Source organism: Coregonus clupeaformis, chromosome 6 (assembly GCF_020615455.1).
Source record: "Coregonus clupeaformis isolate EN_2021a chromosome 6, ASM2061545v1, whole genome shotgun sequence".
Lineage (NCBI taxonomy): Eukaryota > Metazoa > Chordata > Actinopteri > Salmoniformes > Salmonidae > Coregonus > Coregonus clupeaformis.
In genome coordinates, this window is record NC_059197.1 from 38,681,981 (window position 1) to 38,704,264 (window position 22,284).

The 22,284-nt window shown below is 43.7% G+C and overlaps 1 protein-coding gene across 2 annotated transcripts in view; it reads left to right on the forward strand.

The window, feature by feature from the left end:
* gosr1 (golgi SNAP receptor complex member 1) overlaps window positions 1-22,284 on the forward strand; it is a 60,205-nt gene that overhangs the window by 6,443 nt on the left and 31,478 nt on the right. For both annotated transcript variants that reach the window (XM_041878264.2, XM_041878265.2), the window contains exon 6: window positions 4,941-5,015. In XM_041878264.2, coding sequence (XP_041734198.1) covers window positions 4,941-5,015 — 75 coding nt within the window. The remainder of the gene's footprint in view (window positions 1-4,940; window positions 5,016-22,284) is intronic.

The following is a 22,284-nucleotide window of genomic DNA, read 5'->3' on the forward strand; positions in this document are numbered from 1 at the left end:
AATCTTAAATTAAATAAGTTTGGAACCACCAAGACTCTTCCTAGAGCTGGCCGCCTGGCCAAACTGAGCAATCGGGGGAGAAGGGCCTCGGTCAGGGAGGTGACCAAGAACCCGATGGTCACTCTGACAGCGCTCCAGAGTTTCTCTGTGTAGATGGGAGAACCTCCAGAAGGACAACCATCTCTGCAGCACTCCACCAATCAGGCCTTTATGGCAGAGTGGCCAGACGGAAGCCACTCCTCAGTAAAAGGCACATGACAGCCCGCTTGAAGTTTGCCAAGAGGCACCTTAAGACTCTCAGACCATGGGAAACAAGATTATCTGGTCTGATTGAACTCTGGCCTGAATGCCAAGCCTCACATCTTGAGGAAACCTGGCACCATCCCTACGGTGAAGCGTGGTGTCAGCATCATGCTGTGGGGATGTTTTTCAGCGGCCGGGACTGCGAGACTAGTCAGGATCGAGGGAAAGATGAACGGAGCAAAGTACAGAGAGATCCTTGATGAAAACCTGCTACAGAGCGCTCAGGACCTCAGACTGGGGCGACGGTTCGCCTTCCAACAGGACAACGACCCTAAGCACACAGCCAAGACAACGCAGGAGTGGCTTTGGGACAAGTCTCTGAATGTCCTTGAGTGGCACAGCCAGAACCCAGACTTGAACCCAATGAACATCTCTGGAGAGACCTGAAAATAGCTGTGCAGCGACACTCCCCATCCAACCTGACAGAGCTTGAGAGGATCTGCAGAGAAGAATGGTAGAAACTTGAGGTTATAATCGCTGCCAAAGGTGCTTCAACAAAGTACTGAATAAAGGGTCTGAATACTTACGTAAATGTGATGTTTTAGTTTTGTCATTATGGTGTATTGTGTGTAGATTGAGGAAAAATAACAATTTAATCAATTTTAGAATAAGGCTATAACGTAAAAAATGAGGAAAAAGTCAAGGGGTCTGAATACTTACCGAATGTACCACAAACCCTTGAGGTGCCTTATTGCTATTATAAACTGGTTGTACTCCCGAGTGGCGCAGTGGTCTAAGGCACTGCATCGCAGTGCTAGCTGTGCCACTAGAGATCCTGGTTCGAATCCAGGCTCTGTTGTAGTCGGCCGCGACCGGGAGACCCATGGGGCGGCGCACAATTGGCCCAGCGTCGTCCAGGGTAGGGGAGGGAATGGCCGGCAGGGGATGTAGCTCAGTTGGTAGAGCATGGCGTTTGCAACGCCAGGGTTGTGGGTTCGATAAAATAATGTATGCGCTAACTGTAAGTCGCTCTGGATAAGAGCGTCTGCTAAATGACTAAAATGTAAATGTAAATGTTACCAACGTAATTAGAACAGTACAAAAAATATTTGGGGTCATACCCCTGGTATATGGCTTTCAGCCAATCAGCATTCAGGGCTCAAACCACCTAGTTTATAATTGTGTGTGTGTGTGTGTGTGTGTGTGTGTGTATATATATATATATATATGATATATATATATATATATATATATATATATATATATATATATATATATATATATATATATATATATATATTATATATACACAGAGTGAAGGAAAAAGGTATTTGATCCCCTGCTGATTTTGTACGTTTGCCCACTGACAAAGAAATGATCCGTCTATAATTTTAATGGTAGGTTTATTTGAACAGTGAGAGACAGAATAATAACAACAAAAATCCAGAAAAACGCATGTCAAAAATGTTATAAATTGATTTGCATTTTAATGAGGGAAATAAGTATTTGACCCCCTCTCAATCAGAAAGATTTCTGGCTCCCAGGTGTCTTTTATACAGATATCAAACTGAGATTAGGAGCACACTCTTAAAGGGAGTGCTCCTAATCTCAGTTTGTTACCTGTATAAAAGACACCTGTCCACAGAAGCAATCAATCAGATTCCAAACTCTCCACCATGACCAAGACCAAAGAGCTCTCCAAGGATGTCAGGGACAAGATTGTAGACCTACACAAGGCTGGAATGGGCTACAAGACCATCGCCAAGCAGCTTGGTGAGAAGGTGACAACAGTTGGTGCGATTATTCGCAAATGGAAGGAACACAAAATAACTGTCAATCTCCCTCGGCCTGGGGCTCCATGCAAGATCTCACATCGTGGAGTTGCAATGATCATGAGAATGGTGAGGAATCAGCCCAGAACTACACGGGAGGATCTTGTCAATGATCTCAAGGCAGCTGGGACCATAGTCACCAAGAAAACAATTGGTAACACACTACGCCGTGAAGGACTGAAATCCTGCAGCGCCCGCAAGGTCCCCCTGCTCAAGAAAGCACGTATACAGGCCCGTCTGAAGTTTGCCAATGAACATCTGAATGATTCAGAGGAGAACTGGGTGAAAGTGTTGTGGTCAGATGAGACCAAAATCGAGCTCTTTGGCATCAACTCAACTCGCCGTGTTTGGAGGAGGAGGAATGCTGCCTATGACCCCAAGAACACCATCCCCACCGTCAAACATGGAGGTGTAAACATTATGCTTTGGGGGTGTTTTTCTGCTAAGGGGACAGGACAACTTCACCGCATCAAAGGGACGATGGACGGGGCCATGTACCATCAAATCTTGGGTGAGAACTTCCTTCCCTCAGCCAGGGCATTGAAAATGGATCGTGGATGGGTATTCCAGCATGACAATGACCCAAAACACACGGCCAAGGCAACAAAGGAGTGGCTTAAGAAGAAGCACATTAAGGTCCTGGAGTGTCCTAGCCAGTCTCCAGACCTTAATCCCATAGAAAATCTGTGGAGGGAGCTGAAGGTTCGAGTTGCCAAACGTCAGCCTCGAAATCTTAATGACTTGGAGAAGATCTGCAAAGAGGAGTGGAACAAAATCCCTCCTGAGATGTGTGCAAACCTGATGGCCAACTACAAGAAAAGTCTGACCTCTGTGATTGCCAACAAGGGTTTTGCCACCAAGTACTAAGTCATGTTTTGCAGAGGGGTCAAATACTTATTTCCCTCATTTAAAATACAAATAAATTCAAAACATTTTTGACATGCGTTTTTCTGAATTTTTTTGTTATTCTGTCTCTCACTGTTCAAATAAACCTACCCTTTAAAATTATAGACTGATCATTTCTTTGTCAGTGGGCAAACGTACAAAATCAGCAGGGGATCAAATACTTTTTTCCCTCACTGTATTAAAGTACCAGTCAAAGATTTGGAAACACCTACTCATTCCAGGGTTTTACTTAATTTTTACTATTTTCTACATTGTAGAATAATAGTAAAGACATCAAAACTATGAAATAACACATATGGAATAATGTAGTAACCAAACAAGTGTTAAACAAATCAAAATATATTTGAGATTCTTCAAAGTAGCAACCCTTTGCCTTGTTCACAGCTTTGCACACTCTTGGCATTCTCAACCAGCTTCATGAGGAATGCTTTTCCAACAGTCTTGGAGTTCCCACATATGCTGAGCACTTGTTGGCTGTTTTCCTTAATTCTGAAATGTTCCGGATTGACTGACCTTCATGTCTTAAAGTAATGATGGACTGTCGTAATATGGAGTTGGTATTTTACCAAATAGGGCTATCTTCTGTATGTATACCACCCCTACCTTGTCACAACACAACTGATTTGGCTCAAACGCATAAAGAATGAAAGAAATTCCACAAATTAACTTTTAACAAGGCACACCTGTTAATTGAAATGTATTCCAGGTGACTACCTCATGAAGCTGGTTGAGAGAATGCCATGAGTGTACAAAGCTATTTGGCAAAGGGTGGCTATTTTGAAGAATCTCAAATATAAAATATATTTTGATTTGTTTAACACTTTTGGTTACTACATGATTCCATATGTGTTATTTCATAGTTTTGATGTCTTCACTATTATGCTACAATGTAGAAAATAGTAAAAAAATAAAGAAAAACCCTGGAATGAGTATGTGTGTCCAAACTTTGGACTGGGACTGTATATAGTATGGTTTGGGAAAGCCAATCCTGTAAAACTGATGGGATTTTGATAGCATCTTTGGATATTTTGTGATGTTTTACCATTTCAGCTCAAACTTCATAATTTAAAAGGGTCTAGAAAACCTGAGTGGTGTCTTTCTTGTAACTGTAAACCATTGTTATACAAGCGTAAATGGAAATGCAGCACACATTCCCCTGTTGCCCACCAGGTGGCAGTAGACCCATCTGCAGCATTAGACCTGACTGGGTGTGTGTGGCTGCTTAAGTAGTCAGGAGATGAGGGCTCTGTCTGTTAACAACAATACCACACACACACACACATGGCTCCAGCCATCTTAAAGGGATACTTTGGGATTTTGAGTGGTATCTACTTTCCCAAGAGTCAGATGTACTAGTGGATATCATTTTTAGGCATCTGTGTCCAGTATGAAGGACGTTAGAGGTAGTTTTGCGAGCCAATGCTAGCTAGTGTTAGCGCAATGACCAGCAGGACCACTGAGGTTGTTACTGAGATGTGGACCATTCCATTACTATCTCTTCACACCCATTTCCATTGTGCTTCTCCCACACTGCTACTTCGCTCTAATTACACTCTTCGCTCTAATGACTCGCTCTCTCTTTTGCTCTCCCCCCAGCAGTGGTGGTAGGGAGGGAGGGGGAGCTGCATTGCCCTGCCCATTAGCCTACATGGTGATGTTGACAGCAGGAGAAACCCTCCTCAGTGTTTTCCATTCAGGCCAGGCTGGCTCTTTTAAACCACCTCCACAGCATGGCTGTCCTCCTATTATACATTAACTAGTCCTTTTACCATACTGTGACTGTCTGCTTGGACTGTAGCGGCATAGACTAACCTTGTTTCAAATGGTCACAATGATTTGGTAATACATATTTCAGATGGTCATAGCAGTGATGTCATCTTGAGTTGTTTGTGTGTCTGACTAATTTATATGCACAGTATTATATGAATTAAACCCATTATCTCTCTTTCTGTCCAACAGGACATACAAGAGTGGCTCAGGAGTGAACAACAGAAGAACAGAACTGTTTCTGAAGGAGCATGAACACCTGAGAAAGTAAGATCCTTAACGAACGAACACACACACACACACACACTGCTCCTGACTTTTTGTGCCCCTAAATGACCAGATTACCTCGCAAAATCATCTTGCAGTATTCTCAGAGTACCCATACTATCATCTCACAATTATTCTCTCCAGCTTTATCTGAAGTTCTTATAAACAAGTTGGCATTTTGCTTTTGGCAATTCCATGTACGGTGTCTCTGCTGTACCCAGAGCAGTTCTCAGAGCTGTAGCCAGGCCAATAGCGAGGCCAATAGCGGTCTTCAGAGCAGCACAGTGCTGGGATAACGCATGTTGACGGGCCAAGTCAGCCATTTTGAATAACTCTAAAATGATCTCCCTGCTCTTGCTGTTTGCTTGCTAAGCACTGCTTAAGTAGTTCTGCCCCCAAAAAGACAGATGGAAGCTGTTTGGGTTTTTCATTTTAAAGGTAGAGTTCGGGGTTAGGATGTTTTGGTGTTTAAATCAGCGAGTGTCATCTTGATTCACTGACATTTCTGGCTAGTTTATTTTCGTAGACAGCAAGTTGGCTGCTTAAGTTAATGATCTGTTTAAAGGAAATGTAAGAGGGAAAAATTGATTTAAGGTAAAGGGTCATTTAGGCCTAATTGGCTTTGCATGCAAATGAATTAATTCAGACTAATTCATAAATAAAAAATTCACTTCACGCCATGTATTATTCTCCCATAAAAATAGCAAGGCAATAACTCCTAAAAGTCAAGCCCCACCACACACACACACACACACACTCGGTCATGTCTTTATAGCACAACTATACATTTGAGTTCAGGAAGGTTACTCACATTCAGTGTGGACATACTGTAGAAGGTCAGACCGTAAACACCACACCGTGCAACACAGCAATAGAACTGTCATTTTATAATTTATCTCAACTTTAATGGACTGGCATGGGGCTTTTGGATTCAAGGGTTAGTTCTTTGTTTACCTCTGTGTAGGCATTTGGTGCGCAGAGGTGTTGGAGACACCCTGTGTGTGAGGGTAAATGGCTATCAGTGTGGTGCACAGACACACACACACACACACACACACACACACACACACACACACACTACAGAGTTGCATGTGTCATGGCAAGTGTCAGGACGGAGGCCTTGCAAACCTTCATCTGACTGAGGGGACAAATTAGGCGTAACTGAGAACTATAAAGAACTCTGATTGGTCATGGCAAGTGTCAGGACGGAGGCCTTGCAAACCTTCATCTGACTGAGGGGACAAATTAGGCGTAACGGAGAACTATAAAGAACTCTGATTGGTCTTCTCTCCTACTAACCCCAGTGTTTTTATCGCACAGGTTTGCTTTATCTTGGCCAGGTCACAGTTGTAAATGAGAACTTGTTCTCAACTGGCTTACCTGGTTAAATAAAGGTGAAATAAAATAAAACACTGCAGGATAAGCCCCAAATAGCAGTTGCTCCAGTTACACCCAAACCTCCATTCATTAGAAGAAAATGTGACTGTTCTGTCACAAAATGGCTGAATGGTATTTTTGCAGTCACTGCACTGAATGTGCTCATTCAAGTACTGTATCTTTCTGTGTGTAATTTGATAGTAAAGGTGGTGTAAGGAGACCCATGGTTTTTGTGAGTGTGACTGTGTCTCAGCAGTTGCCTCGGACGGTAGGGCCCACTTCTCAGCATTGATATCACCAGCATTACACTCATCGTCAACATTGAAGAGGCAACTCCAGGATGCTGACCTTCTAGGCAGAGTTGCAAAGAAAAAGCCATATCTCAGACTGCCCATCTTAATCTTTTATTTTTATTGGCCAGTCTGAGATATGGCTTTTTCTTTGCTTTTTCTTGGCAACTTTTTCTTTGCAACTCCAGCATCCCAGAGTCGCCTCTTCACTGTTGACATTGAGACAGGTGTTTTGTGGGTACTATTTAATGAAGCTGCCAGTTGAGGACCTGTGAGGCATCTGTTTCTCAAACTAGACACTCTAATGTATTTGTCCTCTTGCTCAGTTGTGCACTGGGGCCTCCCACTCCTCTTTTTATTCTGGTTAGAGCCAGTTTGCGCTGTTCTGTGAAGGGAGTAGTACACAGCGTTGTACGAGATCTTCAGTTTCTTGGCAATTTCTCGCATGGAATATCCTTCATTTCTCAGAACAAGAATAGACTGAGTTTCAGAAGAAAGTTAATTGATTCTGGCCATTTTGAGCCTGTAATCGAACCCACAATTGCTGATGCTCCAGATACTCAACTAGTCTCAAGAAGGCCAGTTTTATTGCTTCTTTAATCAGCAGAACAGTTTTCAGCTGTGCTAACATAATTGCAAAAGGGTTTTCTAATGATCAAATAGCCTTTTAAAATGATAAACTTGGATTAGCAAACACAACGTGTCATTGGAACACAGGACTGATGGTTGCTGATAATAGGCTATTATGCTCATAATGTAGATAATCCATTAAAAGTCAGCCATTTCCAGCTACAGTAGCCATTTACAACATTAACTATGTCTACACTGTATTTCTGATCAATTTGATGTTATTTTAATGGACAAAAAATTGCTTTTCTTTCGAAAACAAGGACATTTCTAAGTGACCCCAAACTTTTGAACGGTAGTGTGTATGTGTGGTATGTATGTATGTATGTGTATATATATATATATATATATATATATATCTATATATATATATATATATATCACATTTACATAAGTATTCAGACCCTTTATTCAGTACTTTGTTGAAGCACCTTTGGCAGCGATTACAGCCTCAAGTCTTCTTGGCCATGACGCTACAAGCTTGGCACACCTGTATTTGGGGAGTTTCTCCCATTTCTTCTCTGCAGATCCTCTCAAGCTCTGTCAGGTTGTATGGGGAGCGTCGCTGCACAGCTATTTTCAGGTCTCTCCAGAGATGTTCGATCGGGTTCAAGTCCGGGCTCTGGCTGGGCCACTCAAGGACATTAAGACTTGTCCCGAAGCCACTCCTGCGTTGTCTTGGCTATGTGCTTAGGGTCATTGTCCTGTTGGAAGTTGAACCTTCGCCACAGTCTAGGTCCTTAGTACCCTGGAGCAGGTTTTCATCAAGGATCCCTCTGTACTTTGCTCCGTTCATCTTTCCCTCGATCCTAAATAGTCTCCCATTCCCTGCCGCTGAAAAATATCCCCACAGCATGATGCTGCCACCACCATGCTTCACCATAGGGATGGTGCCTGGATTCCTCCAGACGTGACTCTTGGCATTCAGGCCAAAGAGTTCAATCTTGGTTTCATCAGACCAGAGAATCCTATTTCTCAACGTCTGAGAGTCCTTTAGGTGCCTTTTGGCAAACTCCAAGCAGGCTGTCATGTGCCTTTTACTGAGGACTGGCATCCGTCTGGCCCCCTCTACCATAAAGGCCTGATTTGGTGGAGTGCTGCAGAGATGGTTCTCCCATCTCCACAGAGGAACTCTGGAACTCTGTCAGAGTGACCGTCGGGTTCTTGCTCACCTCCCTGACCAAGGCCTTTCTCCCCCGATTGCTCAGTTTGTCCGGGCGGCCAGCTCTAGGAAGAGTTTTGGTGGTTCCAAACTTTTTCCATTTAAGAATGATGGAGGCCACTGTGTTCTTAGGGACCTTCAATGCTGCAGACATTTTTTGGTACCCTTCCCTAGATCTGTGCCTTGACACAATCCTGTCTCGGAGCTCGACGGACAATTCCTTCGACCTCATGGCTTGGTTTTTGCTCTGACATGCACTGTCAACTGTGGGACCTTATATAGACCGGTGTATGTGTGCCTTTCCAAATCATGTCCAATCAATTAAAATTACAATAGGTGGACTCCAATCAAGTTGTAGAAACATCTCAAGGATGATCAATGGAAACAGGATGCACCTGAGCTCAATGTCAAGGCCCATAGCAAAGGGTCTGAATACTTATCTAAATAAGGTATTTCAGCTTTTAATTTTTAATACATTAGCAAACATTTCTAAGCCGTTTTCACTTTGTCATTATGGGTGTAGGTTGATGAGGAAAAAATTGTATGTAATCCATTTTAGAGTAAGGCTGTAACGTAACAAAGTGGAAAAAGTCAAGGGGTCTGAATACTTTCTGAATGCACTGTACAATACAATCTTGGAAAATGTTGTCATATTTGCTGTCGCAGTACCGGTACCCAGCCTCACCACACAACCACACGACAAGCTGGGAGCAGCATATGATATTATGATGTAGTGATTTAGGGATAATACAATGTTAACCACAGGAGATACCAGAGAGTACTTTCCTCTACTGCACCAATGACTGATAAGGAGGAGAAGAGAGAGAGCTGTAGCTTAGTGGGCATGATTCTGTTACCTTGGGCGTGATTCTGTTACCTTAGAGCTATTGTATTAAAGAGAGGGAAGGAAAGGGGGATGGTGAAAAGAAGGGATGAAATGTGTTACTAGCTGCTGTGGTAATGGCCTAAAGAGGTTTATAGACAAACAAATGGATAGCATTTCTTCCTTCGGCCTCTATCAAGGTTTTCAGCTCTGCTGCGTAGAGCAGTGAGGTAGGGTGTGCGTGCGTGCCCAATTTTCCATGGTCAGGAAAAACACCTTGCCCTAAGTACACTACTCTACAGGAGGTAAACCTTACCTTGGCAGATGAGTATGATAGGCTGTCAGGATACACACAGAATCCCCATGCCCAGGCCAGAAATGCAGAGGCAGCATTTTGAGAAGCATTTTGAAGAGCACTGTCCCTTCAGGAGTTATTTCTTTATTTATTCATTACTAACTCCAATTTCTATATTTTCTTGTTGACCTGTAGGCAGATACTGTTCAAAAGGACAAACAATGTTTCATTGAGGAACAGACTAAATGAATGGGCACCATATGAAACCACACAGAACATAAAATACTTCCTGGGACCCCTGCTTGGTGCAGTCTGGTGTCACTGTGCGATATTATAAACATCATTATCCACTGTCCCATCTGAAGCCATAGTATTTGTGAATGCTGAAGAAGCCTAGTTTTAGATGTGGATACTCATTGATTGAAAGGGGATCTGAAAACACTGTAGGCCTATATCTAAGTTGTGTATGTTACAACCTATGTTAAAATCAGTGTACATTACATGTAATATCTATTAAAACATATCCACGTTGTAATCAGATCTGGATGGAAGGTGACTGGCTGTGTGAAGTTGGAGTAGACTTTTCACTAGGAACCAAAATGGCTAGGGGAACTCCTGTGACGTGTTTTGGCCTCCGCTACTCCCTGGTTCCCCCTCTCTCAGAGAGTAGGAGTAGGATGGGAGGGAGAGAGGGATAGTCTGTTTGTTGTCCCCAAAGAGAACACTTGTCTTATCAGGTATGGCTGGGGCCTTGAAGTGTGTTGTGCAGTAGTGTTTAGGCTCATGTCTTTCTGTCTCTTGCTTGCACGCAGACGCCGACACACAGACGCAGACACACACACACACACACGCTCATACTGTCTCCCACTCGTGTGCTCTTTCCATTACATAGCCTCTTCCTTGCCCTTCGCTCGCTCTCTCGCGCTCTGTCTCTCCTCTCTGTCTGTCTGGTCCTGATTAAATGTGAGGAAGAAGGGAGGAGCAGGCAGCAGCACCAATCAGTCCAGAGTGACTGGAACTGATGTTGGTTGGGGCTGTTCTGATTGCAGCTCCCTTACAGATTTTTCACTTTCTCACTCTGTTCTCCCTCCCTCTACTCCTTTCCTGCTTTCTTTCACTGCTGTTCGCTCATTCTCTGTTTCCAGCCAGGTAATCATCCATCCCTGGCCATTTCAGTCTAGCCTCCAGCAGAATCCTGTACTGCTTAAAGGCAAAACATGTTCCTATTATTTATGTGCTGTTCGAGACAGGAAAGAGGCAAGGGATCCAGTCCTTTCTTTTCTATTGGGAAATACCTTTTCAGGGCTGTAAATCTGTAGTCTCTCGTGGACAGAAGAAACAAAGATGGCTGGGGGCCTGCAGGCCAATGACTCAGCACTCAGTTTTTCAATGAAAGTGGAGACTAGCAATGAGAGATTAACTTCTCTCTCTCTCTCTCGTTATTTTGTTATCTTTCTGTAATTGATTCTCTCTCTCTCACTGGTGATTGAATGTCTGCCGTATCGACTCCGGCCTAAACAGACATATGGCTTAGATGTTTCTCTGGACTACTAGTCCTCTCTAGGGCTGTGGCGGTCATGTCTAAAGAAACATGATATGAAGAAAATGTAGTTTATTTCAGAATAACAGAATAGCATACTCTGAGTTGTCCTTATGTTAGGCCCTGATATGGCCATGCCATATGGCTGTGGGTTACACTAGTTCATTTAGCAGACAAGATTTGCTTAGAATTCTTTATTATTTTATAGTATGAAGAATACAATTGAACATAGCTTAATAAAACAGAAATATTATTTTCTCCAAACGATTTCAAAGGAAGTGCGTGCGCACATGCAGCGATTCTGTGTTGAGTGGTTAACAAAGAAACTGGTCCTCCTATATGCTTAATTTAGAGTTATTTATTCAACTTTAGTTGTGATACAAACGTTGGGCTATATATTTGATTTTTAATACATTCTAAGGCTACATGATGGGATGATTTGAAACAAGTCGCAAGCTGCACACACTTCATCAGTCTCTCATTCACAATTTGACAAGGCCTTGATAATATTCTCACCAGGTCTCGAATGTTGATAATTCCCTTCTCCCGGCTGCCTTGCTCCGAAGCACCTCTCACTCACATTACATTTTAGTCATTTAGCCGACGCTCTTATCCAGAGCGACTTAGTTAGTGAGTGCATACATTTTCATACATTACTCGCTCAGATGTAGCCAATGCCCGTCACGTGATCGGGTCCATCTCCGGCCGAAGTGGAGTCTTTTGTTTAGACATGTAGCTAGCTAGGTAGCTAAATAATGAACCGGCATAATCCCAACTCCTACTACTACCAATACAAACATTGTTAAAGCTACAGTATGAATCTGCAGGTAGCTAAAGCTAACAAAATAGATTCAATGTTAGCTAGCTAACATTAGGCTATAACTAGCAGTGCAAATGGATTTCTGATTCGAATATTACTACACAGATCATACACGTAACGTTAGCTAGCGAGCCAGCAAGCTAACGTTTGCTAGCTAACAGTATGCTTTAACTAGCAATAAAAACGACTTTCTGACTAAATTAGATACTTTTATCTGAGAATGTTGCTAGACTCTTACCCGTATACATGGATGAACGCTTCACGGCAGACTGGAACCATTTAACTCCGTTTTGTTTGTAGCTACGTCTTGTTTGGCCAGTGTTGTCAAGTCACTCCGATTCATACTGACCGTGGCGTGTGCAGAAGGTAGCCCATCACTTTTTCCAACTGATCTGTCGATAGCGCATGCTAAATTCAGGGCATCAATGTTGTTGAGAAAAGTAGCTAAACTTTTGTAGTTCTGGATGGCTAACGTTATATCTTTCAAAAACGGCACGGTAGAAAGGACTGTCAACACATACTGAACAGCTCACGTTATAGACAAACGCATGCTACATGGCAGACCAATCCAAACTCATCTCTCGGCATGTCCAGCCCATCCATTATCACAGCCAATCATGGCAAGCGGGAAGGTTCCTGTCTTTTTCCGTGGCTAAACCAACTAGGCTCGTAATTTATCAATTGTATTTGTATTTATGGATGGAATACAAGTTTGTTATTAAGGCACATGAAAGTTCACATGTTCCAGAAGGCATTTCTGTCCAAAAACACATTTTCATAAAAAAAAAAAAGGTTTACATTCAAATGCCGCTCCTGTGAAGTAGTGACGGGCGACATATGCCTAGTTTCCTGAAACAAGTCACATTTTCATGCAAGATAGGTAGGCTATACTCCTGTTGTAAAGCGAAGCAATGTGCTTAATATTAGGAAAGCTGATAAATAGTAGGCCTAGCCTATAGAAAGCTGATGGGATCCTCTTTTGAAGAGTCCATCAAAACTCTATTTTCTCACGCAATTGCATAGCCTATATAAATGTTGCGCAACATGAGCTCATGGGCTGTCATGAAGTGTTTGATTAGATTTCAGATTCACATTTGCTACTAATGACCATCAACAGCATCAGAGCTTGGAGAAGCCTAATTACCGTGACTAACTGGTCACGTGGAATTTTACTGCCATCATGACTCGTGACCGGTGGTAATACGGTCACTGTAACAGCCCTAGTCCTCTCTCAATCTCTCTTCCTCTCTCTCTGTTAACCTATCCCATCTCTCATTATGTTTATCTATTCTCTTTCTGTGAATTTACCTCCATGCTCTTTCTCCCTCTCTCGCTCCATTTTCCCCTCCCGCTTCTAACTCTTTCTGTATCTCCCTCCACACTCTCTCTTCTGTCTGCTCCCCCTCTCCCTCACCCACTGTATATCTGTGTGTTTCACTCACACACACACGCAAGCAAGCTCATACACTCTGTCTCCCACTGGCGCTCTCGTTCCATTTATATTGCCTCATCCCTCTCTCTCTCTCACTCTCTCCGACCACTGCACTTCCTGTGGCTGGCCTTGTGTATTTTATGTTAGCTCTAGATATGTTAATGTAATCAGCATGAGTGGGGAGAGCCCTGGGGAACCAGAGAGGGAGTCGCAGCTGCGCCTCCTCTCTGCCCAGGAACAGCTCGGGAGCGGGTAGAGACAGAACCAGTCCCACCCTGTACTGGAGGTACTGGAGTTAGCAATAGCGTCATCGTCCCCCCCCATACCCAGTCTGTGCTGAGTAACTACCTGCCACTATGTCATGATGTTCAGAATTAAACATGTTTTAAGTGTGGATACTCTCTTCATAATGCATTTTATAATTCCTTAAATCCAATTCAAAATGCATTTTATTGCACAGCATAGGTGCTTTCCTTGTGCTTATGGGTGAGATTGTATATGGGTGTGACTTTTAAATGTAAATGTGTGTTAGGTGTTTGTGGGGGAGAAGGGCAAGGTGTCCTTGTATGTTTTTGCTGATGTTTGTGCATGCATACACACCTGTGTATGTGTTTGCATGATGGCCTTTGCAAAATCTGCACGTACACCTCCACAGTGTCACTCCAGGTATAATGTTGATATTGATGTTAACCAGGCTTGCCTTTCATAGCAGAGCACTTGTTTTTGCTGAAGCTTTTGGCTTATAATATAACTGGTAACATTATATTTGTTAGTACTCTTACTACATGTGATGATGCAGCATGAATGTGTTAATTTCTTTGCCAGATGGAAAAGGATGTGTGCATTGTCTGTCGTCGTGTCAGTCCGTCTTTGTCCTTGTGTAGCAGAAAACATATGGACAGAGCCATATGGACAGAGCCATATGTTTCTCTACATAAGGCTCCCATTTTTTCAGGGATAGTTGTGTAGAACAGGAGTCTAGAGGCATTATCTGTGGCTGTAGAGATAAAACCACTAAACAACAGCAGATCCACAGGCCCTTTTAGTAATCCAATCAGTTGTATAGAGGAGAATCAACACGACCTTGGATTCCTCTACTGTCACGACACACCAGACAGACAGCAAAACTTTGGAGAATCATGTTGGTGTCGTGATTGGATTAATCTTTTGGCATGCATGAGTTTCTTTGTGACTGTATGTGACGCACAGACAAACGCGTACAGTATTTAGACCCTTAAATTTTTTAAATGTTCTTACGTTATAGCCTTATTCTAAAATTGATTAAATACAAAAATGGCCTCATCAATCTACCCACAATACCCCATAATGACAAAGTGAAAACAGGTTTTTAGAAATGTTAGCAAATGTTATTTAAAATAAACAGTTACCTTATTTACATAAGTATTCAGACCCTTTGCTATGAGATTCGAAATTGCGCTCCGGTCCATCCTGTTTCCATTGATCATCCTTGATGTTTCTACACACCTGTCTATATAAGGTCCCACAGTTGACAGTGCATGTCAGAGCAAAAAACATGCCATGAGGTTGAAGGAATTGTCCGTAGAGCTCTGAGACAGGATTGGGTCAAGGCACAGATCTGGGGTAGTGTACCACAGTAGCACTTATGGGTCTCGCTGCTTCTGGGTGTCATGTCTGCAGCAATGAAGGTTCCCAAGAACACAGTGACCTCCATCATTCTTAAATGGAAGAAGTTTGGAATCACCAAGACTCTTCCTAGAGCTGGCTGCCTGGCCAAACTGAGCAATCGGGGGAGAAGGGCCTTGGTCAGGGAGGTGACCAAGAACCCGATGGTCACTCTGACAGAGCTCCACCAGAGTTCCTCTGTGGAGATGGTTGTCCTTCTGGAAGGTTCTCCCATCTCTGCAGCACTCCACCAATCAGGCCTTTATGATAGAGTGGACAGACAGAATCCACTCCTCAGTAAAAGGTACATGACAGCCCGCTTCGTGTTTGCCAAAAGGCACCTGAAGGACTCTGATCATGAGAAACAAGAATCTTTGGTCTGATGAAACCAAGATTGAACTCTTTGGCCTGAATGCCAAGCGTCACATCTGGAGGAAACCAGGTGGCACCGCTCCTCACCTGGCCAATACCATCCATGTTGGTGGCAGCATCATGCTGTGGGGATGTTTTTCAGTGGCAGGGACTGGGAGACTAGTCGGGATTGAGGGAAAGATGAACGGAGCAAAGTACAGAGAGATCCCTGATGGGAACCTTCTCTACAGCGCTCAGGACCTCAGACTAGGGTGAAGGTTCAACTTCCAACAGGACAACGACCCTAAGCACACAGCCAAGACAATGCAGGAGTGGCTTCGGGACAAGTCTCTGAATGTCCTTGAGTGGCCCAGCCAGAGCTCGGACTTGAACCCGATCGAACATCTCTGGAGAGAACTGAAAATAGCTTTGCAGCGACGCTCCCCATCCAACCTGACAGAGCTTGAGAGTAACTGCAGAGAAGAATGGAGAAACTCCCCAAATACAGGTGTGCCAAGCTTGTAGCGTCATGCCCAAGAAGACTTGAGGCTGTAATCACTGCCAAAGGTGCTTCAACAAAGTACTGAGTAAAGGGTCTGAACACTCATGTAAATGTGATGTTTCAGATTTTATTGTTTGTATTTTTTGCAAGAAAATCTAAAAACCTGTTTTTGCTTTGTCATTATGGGGTATTGTGTGTAGGAAAAAAAACTATTTAATCAATTTTAGTATAAGGCTGTAACTTAACAAAATGTGGAAAAAGTCAAGGAAGGGGTCTGAATACTTTCCGAATGCACTGTATATACACATGCTTGTGTGATTTATTTTAACCTCAAACCTCATAACTAAGTGGAGACGATACGGATATGACCTAGGCAAGGCAAAAATATTGCATCCTTGATGTTGCCTCAATTTATAGAACACCACTTTTCATCCCTGCTCAGTGGGTACTGGCTCAGTGGGTACTGGCTCAGTGGGTACTGGCTCAGTGGTGTGATGGCTTGTCTTTGTGCCTTGTACCTTTATGACACCCAGAAGCAGAGAGACCAATATGTGCTACTGTAGTTTCACGTAGTTCTGTTCTTCCTCATTAGTGGGAGGTGGGCCGCAGTGGTGGAATGAGTGAGAAAGTGCTCTCTCATGCACTCTTTCAATTCAAGAAGCTTTATTGGCATGAAAAGTGAAGAACCTAGAGTCCTGTACATGTACACTGACTGTACAAAACATTAAGGACACCTGGGGCCTCATGTACAAAGACTTGCGTTGAATTCATACTAAAACATTGCGTACGGACAAAGCCATAAATGTGCGTACGCACCAAAAAAATCTGATGTATGAATCTCTGCGTACGCAGCATTCCACATACATTCTCTTTGTACATCCCAATCAACGCGAAATTGAGCGCACATGCACGAGCACCACACCACACCCTGTCTCCTCCCTCAATTAAATCAATTTAAATATGGTAATTAGTCCAATTTGGCAAAAGAAACCTGCAAGAACATGGCTAAAGCGAGCAAGAAACGAAATTTCACTGAAAACGAATTAGAGGTGCTACTATCAGAGGTAGAAACAAGAAAAAATATTTTATTTGGAAATCTGTCCTCTGGAATTAATAACAAAAGAAAGAAAAAAGAGTGGGCGAGTTTGTCTGATGCCGTCAACGCGGTGGGATCTGAGAGTCGCACCGTAAATGAACTGAAGAAGAAATGGTCAGACATAAAGGTGGATGTTAAGCGGAGAACTGCTGCGCACCGACAAAGTGTGGGCAGAACAGGCGGTGGTACAGGGACCGATGAACTTGCACCCTTTGATCAGAGAGTTGCCTCTATTGTAGGAGACACGTTAATCTCTGGAATCGTATCCGCTGATGTAGGAGACTCGGATATACTACAGGACTGCCAGCAAGGTGACTCAGATTTATTTCCTTAACTTTGATATACATAGCCAGCCACCGTTTAATTTTAAAATGCATGCAATATAGCAAAAGGTACACCAGAGATTTCACGTATCCACTGCTTTTATTGCAAATGTGTGTACCCATTAATAAGGAACAGACTCAAATTACTGTTAAGATGTGCCTGTGTTTAATTGGACTTAGGAACCGCAGGAACGTCCACTGGCACGCACTCAGAGTCCGCACCACCTGAGCAGCCAGAGCCCATTCAGTCCAGCGTCTCCCGTGTCTCTAATGTTCCCCCAGTGCTGAAGCCCGTCCATCTGGCCGTGTCTTGACGCATGCTGTTCTGGAGTCACAACAACAAATTGTTAGGGCCATTGAAGAAATGAACAGTCACCTTAAAAATGTCACTGACGCACTCACAGAAATAAGCCATTCATTAAAAGAATTGGTCAAAAAATGAACTTTGTGTCTGAGTACCATTTATATTGTCGCAATTACACGTTGACGGGCCTGAATGGCTTGTTGATTGTGCTGCACATATACTGGTCCTGGGTCAGGGTCATCTGGCGGTGCCCCCACCTCACCAAGGGGTATGCCATGCCTGTGCGCGACATTGTGCAGCACTCCACAGGCCAGTATGATGCGGCAAACCTTGTCAGGGCGGTATAACAGCATCCCCCGGTCCTGTCAAGGCAGCGCCACCGACATTTCAGCTGCCCAATCGCCCGCTCCACAACTGACCGAGTGCGGGAATGGGCATCATTGTATCTGCGCTCTCGGTCAGTTTGTGGGTTGGTGAGGGGGTTAACAGCCACGTCTTTAGTGGATAACCACTGTCTCCTGATGGGCAGTAATAATAATTACAGACACAAACATTTTACTTTTAGATAGAACCATACATTTAAATGCATAACTTACCAAGTAGCCACCCATCGCGCACCCTGCCAGCTTGGAGTCTCATCCCAACCATGCTGTTTGTAAGGATATATGAATCATGGGTTGACCCAGGCCACCTTGCCACAATATTTGTTAGGCGCATTTGTGCATCACATATAATCTGCACATTTATTGAATGGAAATGTTTCCGATTCACATATGCAAATTCGTCTTCAGATGGCGCCTTTATAGCAATATGTGTGCAGTCGATCGCTCCGATTACATTAGGAAAACCGGCTATCGCTGCAAATTGCGCTTTGATGTTTGGCTGGTCACCTGCATCGTATGGGAACGTTATATACCTGGTAGACAAGCGGATGATGCCGTCCCATACAGGTGGCATTGCACGGCTCAAACACGACTGGCTTATTCCTGAGCGGTCTGCCAGTTCTCTTTGGAAAGAACCGGTTGCTAGGAAACCAAGTGTAGTAAGCACCTGTAAAGGAACGGGTAATGCGTGGCTCCTCACTGTCTCTCTTTCCAAATTCGGACCCAACTCAGCGCAGAGCTCCAAGAGTATAGCCCTTGGAAAGCTGAAACGGCTGATGAGCCAGTCATCGTCGTGGGCCAGAAAATCACCGTGGTCCCTAAAAACTCGTTCTCTCCGGATTTGTCCATTGAAAATGTCTTCTAATAAAGCCAAAGCTGCCATTGCTAGACGGGTTGTATCAATTTTCACATCCTTTATATATGTTCTTACTTAATTGCATAATTAATAGAATATTCTAATAAGACTCGTGTGACAATAATATGGCAAATCATTTATCAATTACAAATTATAAGCAATATCTGGCAGGTGCGATAGAACAGTTCGTAGTGTAATGTTTGCCACTTCACTTTATTGCCTCTATGAGTCGCCAACGGACAAACATCACAAAAATGTACGTACGCCAGGCCTGAAGTTTACGTGGAAGAACGCACATTCTTACGTTAATTTCACTGTTAGTACATCTGACCGTGAACGTGAAAGCTGGCGTACGCCGTGTTTTCGTGCGTACGCAAGATTGATACATGAGGCCCCAGCTCTTTCCATGACAGACTGACCAGGTGAATCCAGGTGAAAGCTATGATCTCTTATTGATGTCACTTGTTAAGTCCACTTCAATCAGTGTAGATGAAGGGGAGGAGACAGGTTAAAGAAGGATTTTTAAGCCTTGAGACGAGACATGGAATGTGTATGTGTGCCATTCAGTGGGTGAATGGGCAAGACAAATTATTTAATTCCCTTTGAATGGGGTATGGTAGTAGGTGCCAGGCGCTCCGGTTTGTGACAAGAAATGCAACGCTGCTTGGTTTTTCACACAACAGTTTCCCTTGTGTATCAGGAATGGTCCACCACCCAAATGACATCAAGCCAACTTGACAAAACTGTGGGAAGCATTGGAGTCAACATGGGCCAGCATCCCTGTGGAACGCTTTCGACACCTTGTAGAGTCCATGACCCGACAAATTGAGGCTGTTCCAAGGGCAAAAGGGGGTGCAACTCAATATTAGGAAAGTTTTCATTTTTTTCTTTTTCACACTCACGCTATTTCCTCTACCTCTTTTTCGCTCTCATGCAGTCTCCCCATCACCCCTCTCGTACCAGTACTCTCTCACACACCATTTCTCCCTTCTCCCCCTCCCCTTCTCCCTCCCTCCATCTGTTTGTGTCAGTTCTCAATAGCATGGACATAAATCTCTCACACACACAGTCCCAGTCCCAATGAGAAGCTGTAGCAAGACAAAGTGTGTGTGTGTGTGTGTGTGTGTGTGTGTTAGGTTTTTATTTTTGTTTAAAAAGTATCTTTCTCCAATATGTCTTATTTGGTCCATCAATGAAACGGACATACTCATAGCAGAGCTGAGGCTGATTGATCATGGTTGATGAATCACATGAGGTCCAATTTGATTGATCACATAACAGGGTCAATTTTCCTCACTGGATGATTGACAGCTCCACTGAGCTTTGGAGCCATGCCTGTTTTAATTAGCTATTTGATTTTCTAATCTGGCATCGATCCGCTCACTCACCCCCATTGTCTCAGAAAAGTTATGAAGACAGTACAGAAGTTTCTATCTGAAAAGTTATGCAGGTTAAACCCACTAGTTTCTTTCTGATTTAGGAGGCATTGTGGACAGTGTGTGACAGTATGCAGTAGTGTGGATGCCTTCCACAATGCAGTTGTTACTGTATGTTAGTTCTTCACTGAGTCATTGATCTCTGCACTGGCTGTGAGGTTTTGCTCCTAGAAAAATGGAGGTTTCTAGAGTATAAATCACAATACCACAGGGAATTAGCTTTGTTCTGTCGCAGCCGGCCGCGACCGGGAGACCCATGGGGCGGGGCACAATTAGCCAGCGTCGTCCAGGATAGGGGCTGGCATGGCCGGCAGGGATGTAGCTCAGTTGGTAGAGCATGGCGTTTGCAACGCCAGGGTTGTGGGTTCGATTCCCACATGGGGCCAGTATGAAAATGTATGCACTCACTTAACTGTAAGTCGCTCTGGATAAGAGCGTCTGCTAAATGACTTAAATGTAAATGTTCTGATGGCAGATTTTTCTTTTAGCACAGCAATGAGCTAAGAGTCAGAATGGAGAACACCCTAGTCGTAGCTGTGCTCGGCGCGAGGATACACCAATCCCTATCTTGTCCTAGCTCCCCTCAACCCCCTCTCTACAACTGAACCATATAGCCTGAGAGCGAGTGCGCAACACATAAATCCGTCCCCCGTCTCATTGGCGCTTATAAAAATGCCATGAATCAGCTCCAGCCGCAGCTCTCAACAGTTGTCGTCCCCCCCCCCCGCACCTAATGATTTACTAGCTGAGCACCATAGCAGACTGACTGTGAAGCCCAGACTTTTACCAGTCCTCCTTTCTTTCCTCCTTCATCCCTTCATCTGCCACCTTGCCTTTTATTAATTCACCCAACCTCCCATAACAGCTGTGTCAGGTGGTTTTTCCCGATTTCGTATTTATTTTTTTTGACTCATTTTGTAATAACCAAAAAAAAACATACTTTTTTTTGCATCCTTTCAATAGAGTTCCAGACACTTGTAGAATCTATCCATTGAAGTGGCTCGTGGTGGCCCAACGCCCTATTAAGACACTATGTTGATTTTGTCACCTGTATATGGCTTACATCCTATATGTCTTTGTCTCTAGCCAAATAGTTAGTCCTAAATAGTTTCCAAGCTCATTTGATTCTGATCTTCACTCAAGCTTTAACGCTCCACAGTGTAGCTAATTGTGGTCTTGCATTGCGTACTTTCAAAGGGTATAAATGAGGCTTTAGGTCACCAACAGCTGTAAGACCAGCTGTAGCTCAATTGGTTGAGCAATGCGCTTGTAACACCAGGGTAGTGGGTTCGATCCCCGGGACCACCCATACGTAAAAATGTATGCACACATGACTGTAAGTCGCTTTGGAGAAAAGCGTCTGCTAAATGGCATATTATATTATATTATATTATATTATAAGACACAGTCACACTACTCCTCTAGAGTGGCCAGAGAGACAGCAGGTCTGATTTTCATACTAATAGATTTAAGAGAGTAGTCATCTTTCCAGCAACGCCAGTTAACACCAACTGGAAGGAAGTAATCATCAACTCCCCATTAGGGCTTGTCAGAGCACAAATATTATACCAGAATGCCCCCATTAACTCTAGCACAGTTTTAAATCACTAGTCTTATCTTGATCTCTGTCAACTTTTGACCCCTGCGATAGGACATCGAGTCACCTGCTTCCCCGTTGGTGAATCCAATGCAGTGTGTAGCCGTCGGATCCTGGACCCACAGAGGAGAAGTACTTGGCGAACGCTCTGTTTCCCTCAAAGTCCTCCATGTCCAACCTCGGCTCATAATTCCTCCTCAGGGTGAGATGGAAGATGTTCTCCAGCCCCAGCCAATACTCTCCATCTGCGTTGTCAAACCCTCTCTTGTAGTGATCCCATCGCCTGTGCCGTCCATCCTGCCGTCAGTGGCCATGTCACATTACACCTGCACGCCGGGCCAATGGGGTAGATGCTGCTGGGTTGGGTGTTGTCATGGTTGTAGATGTCAGCACAGTCTAAAGGCAGGGTTT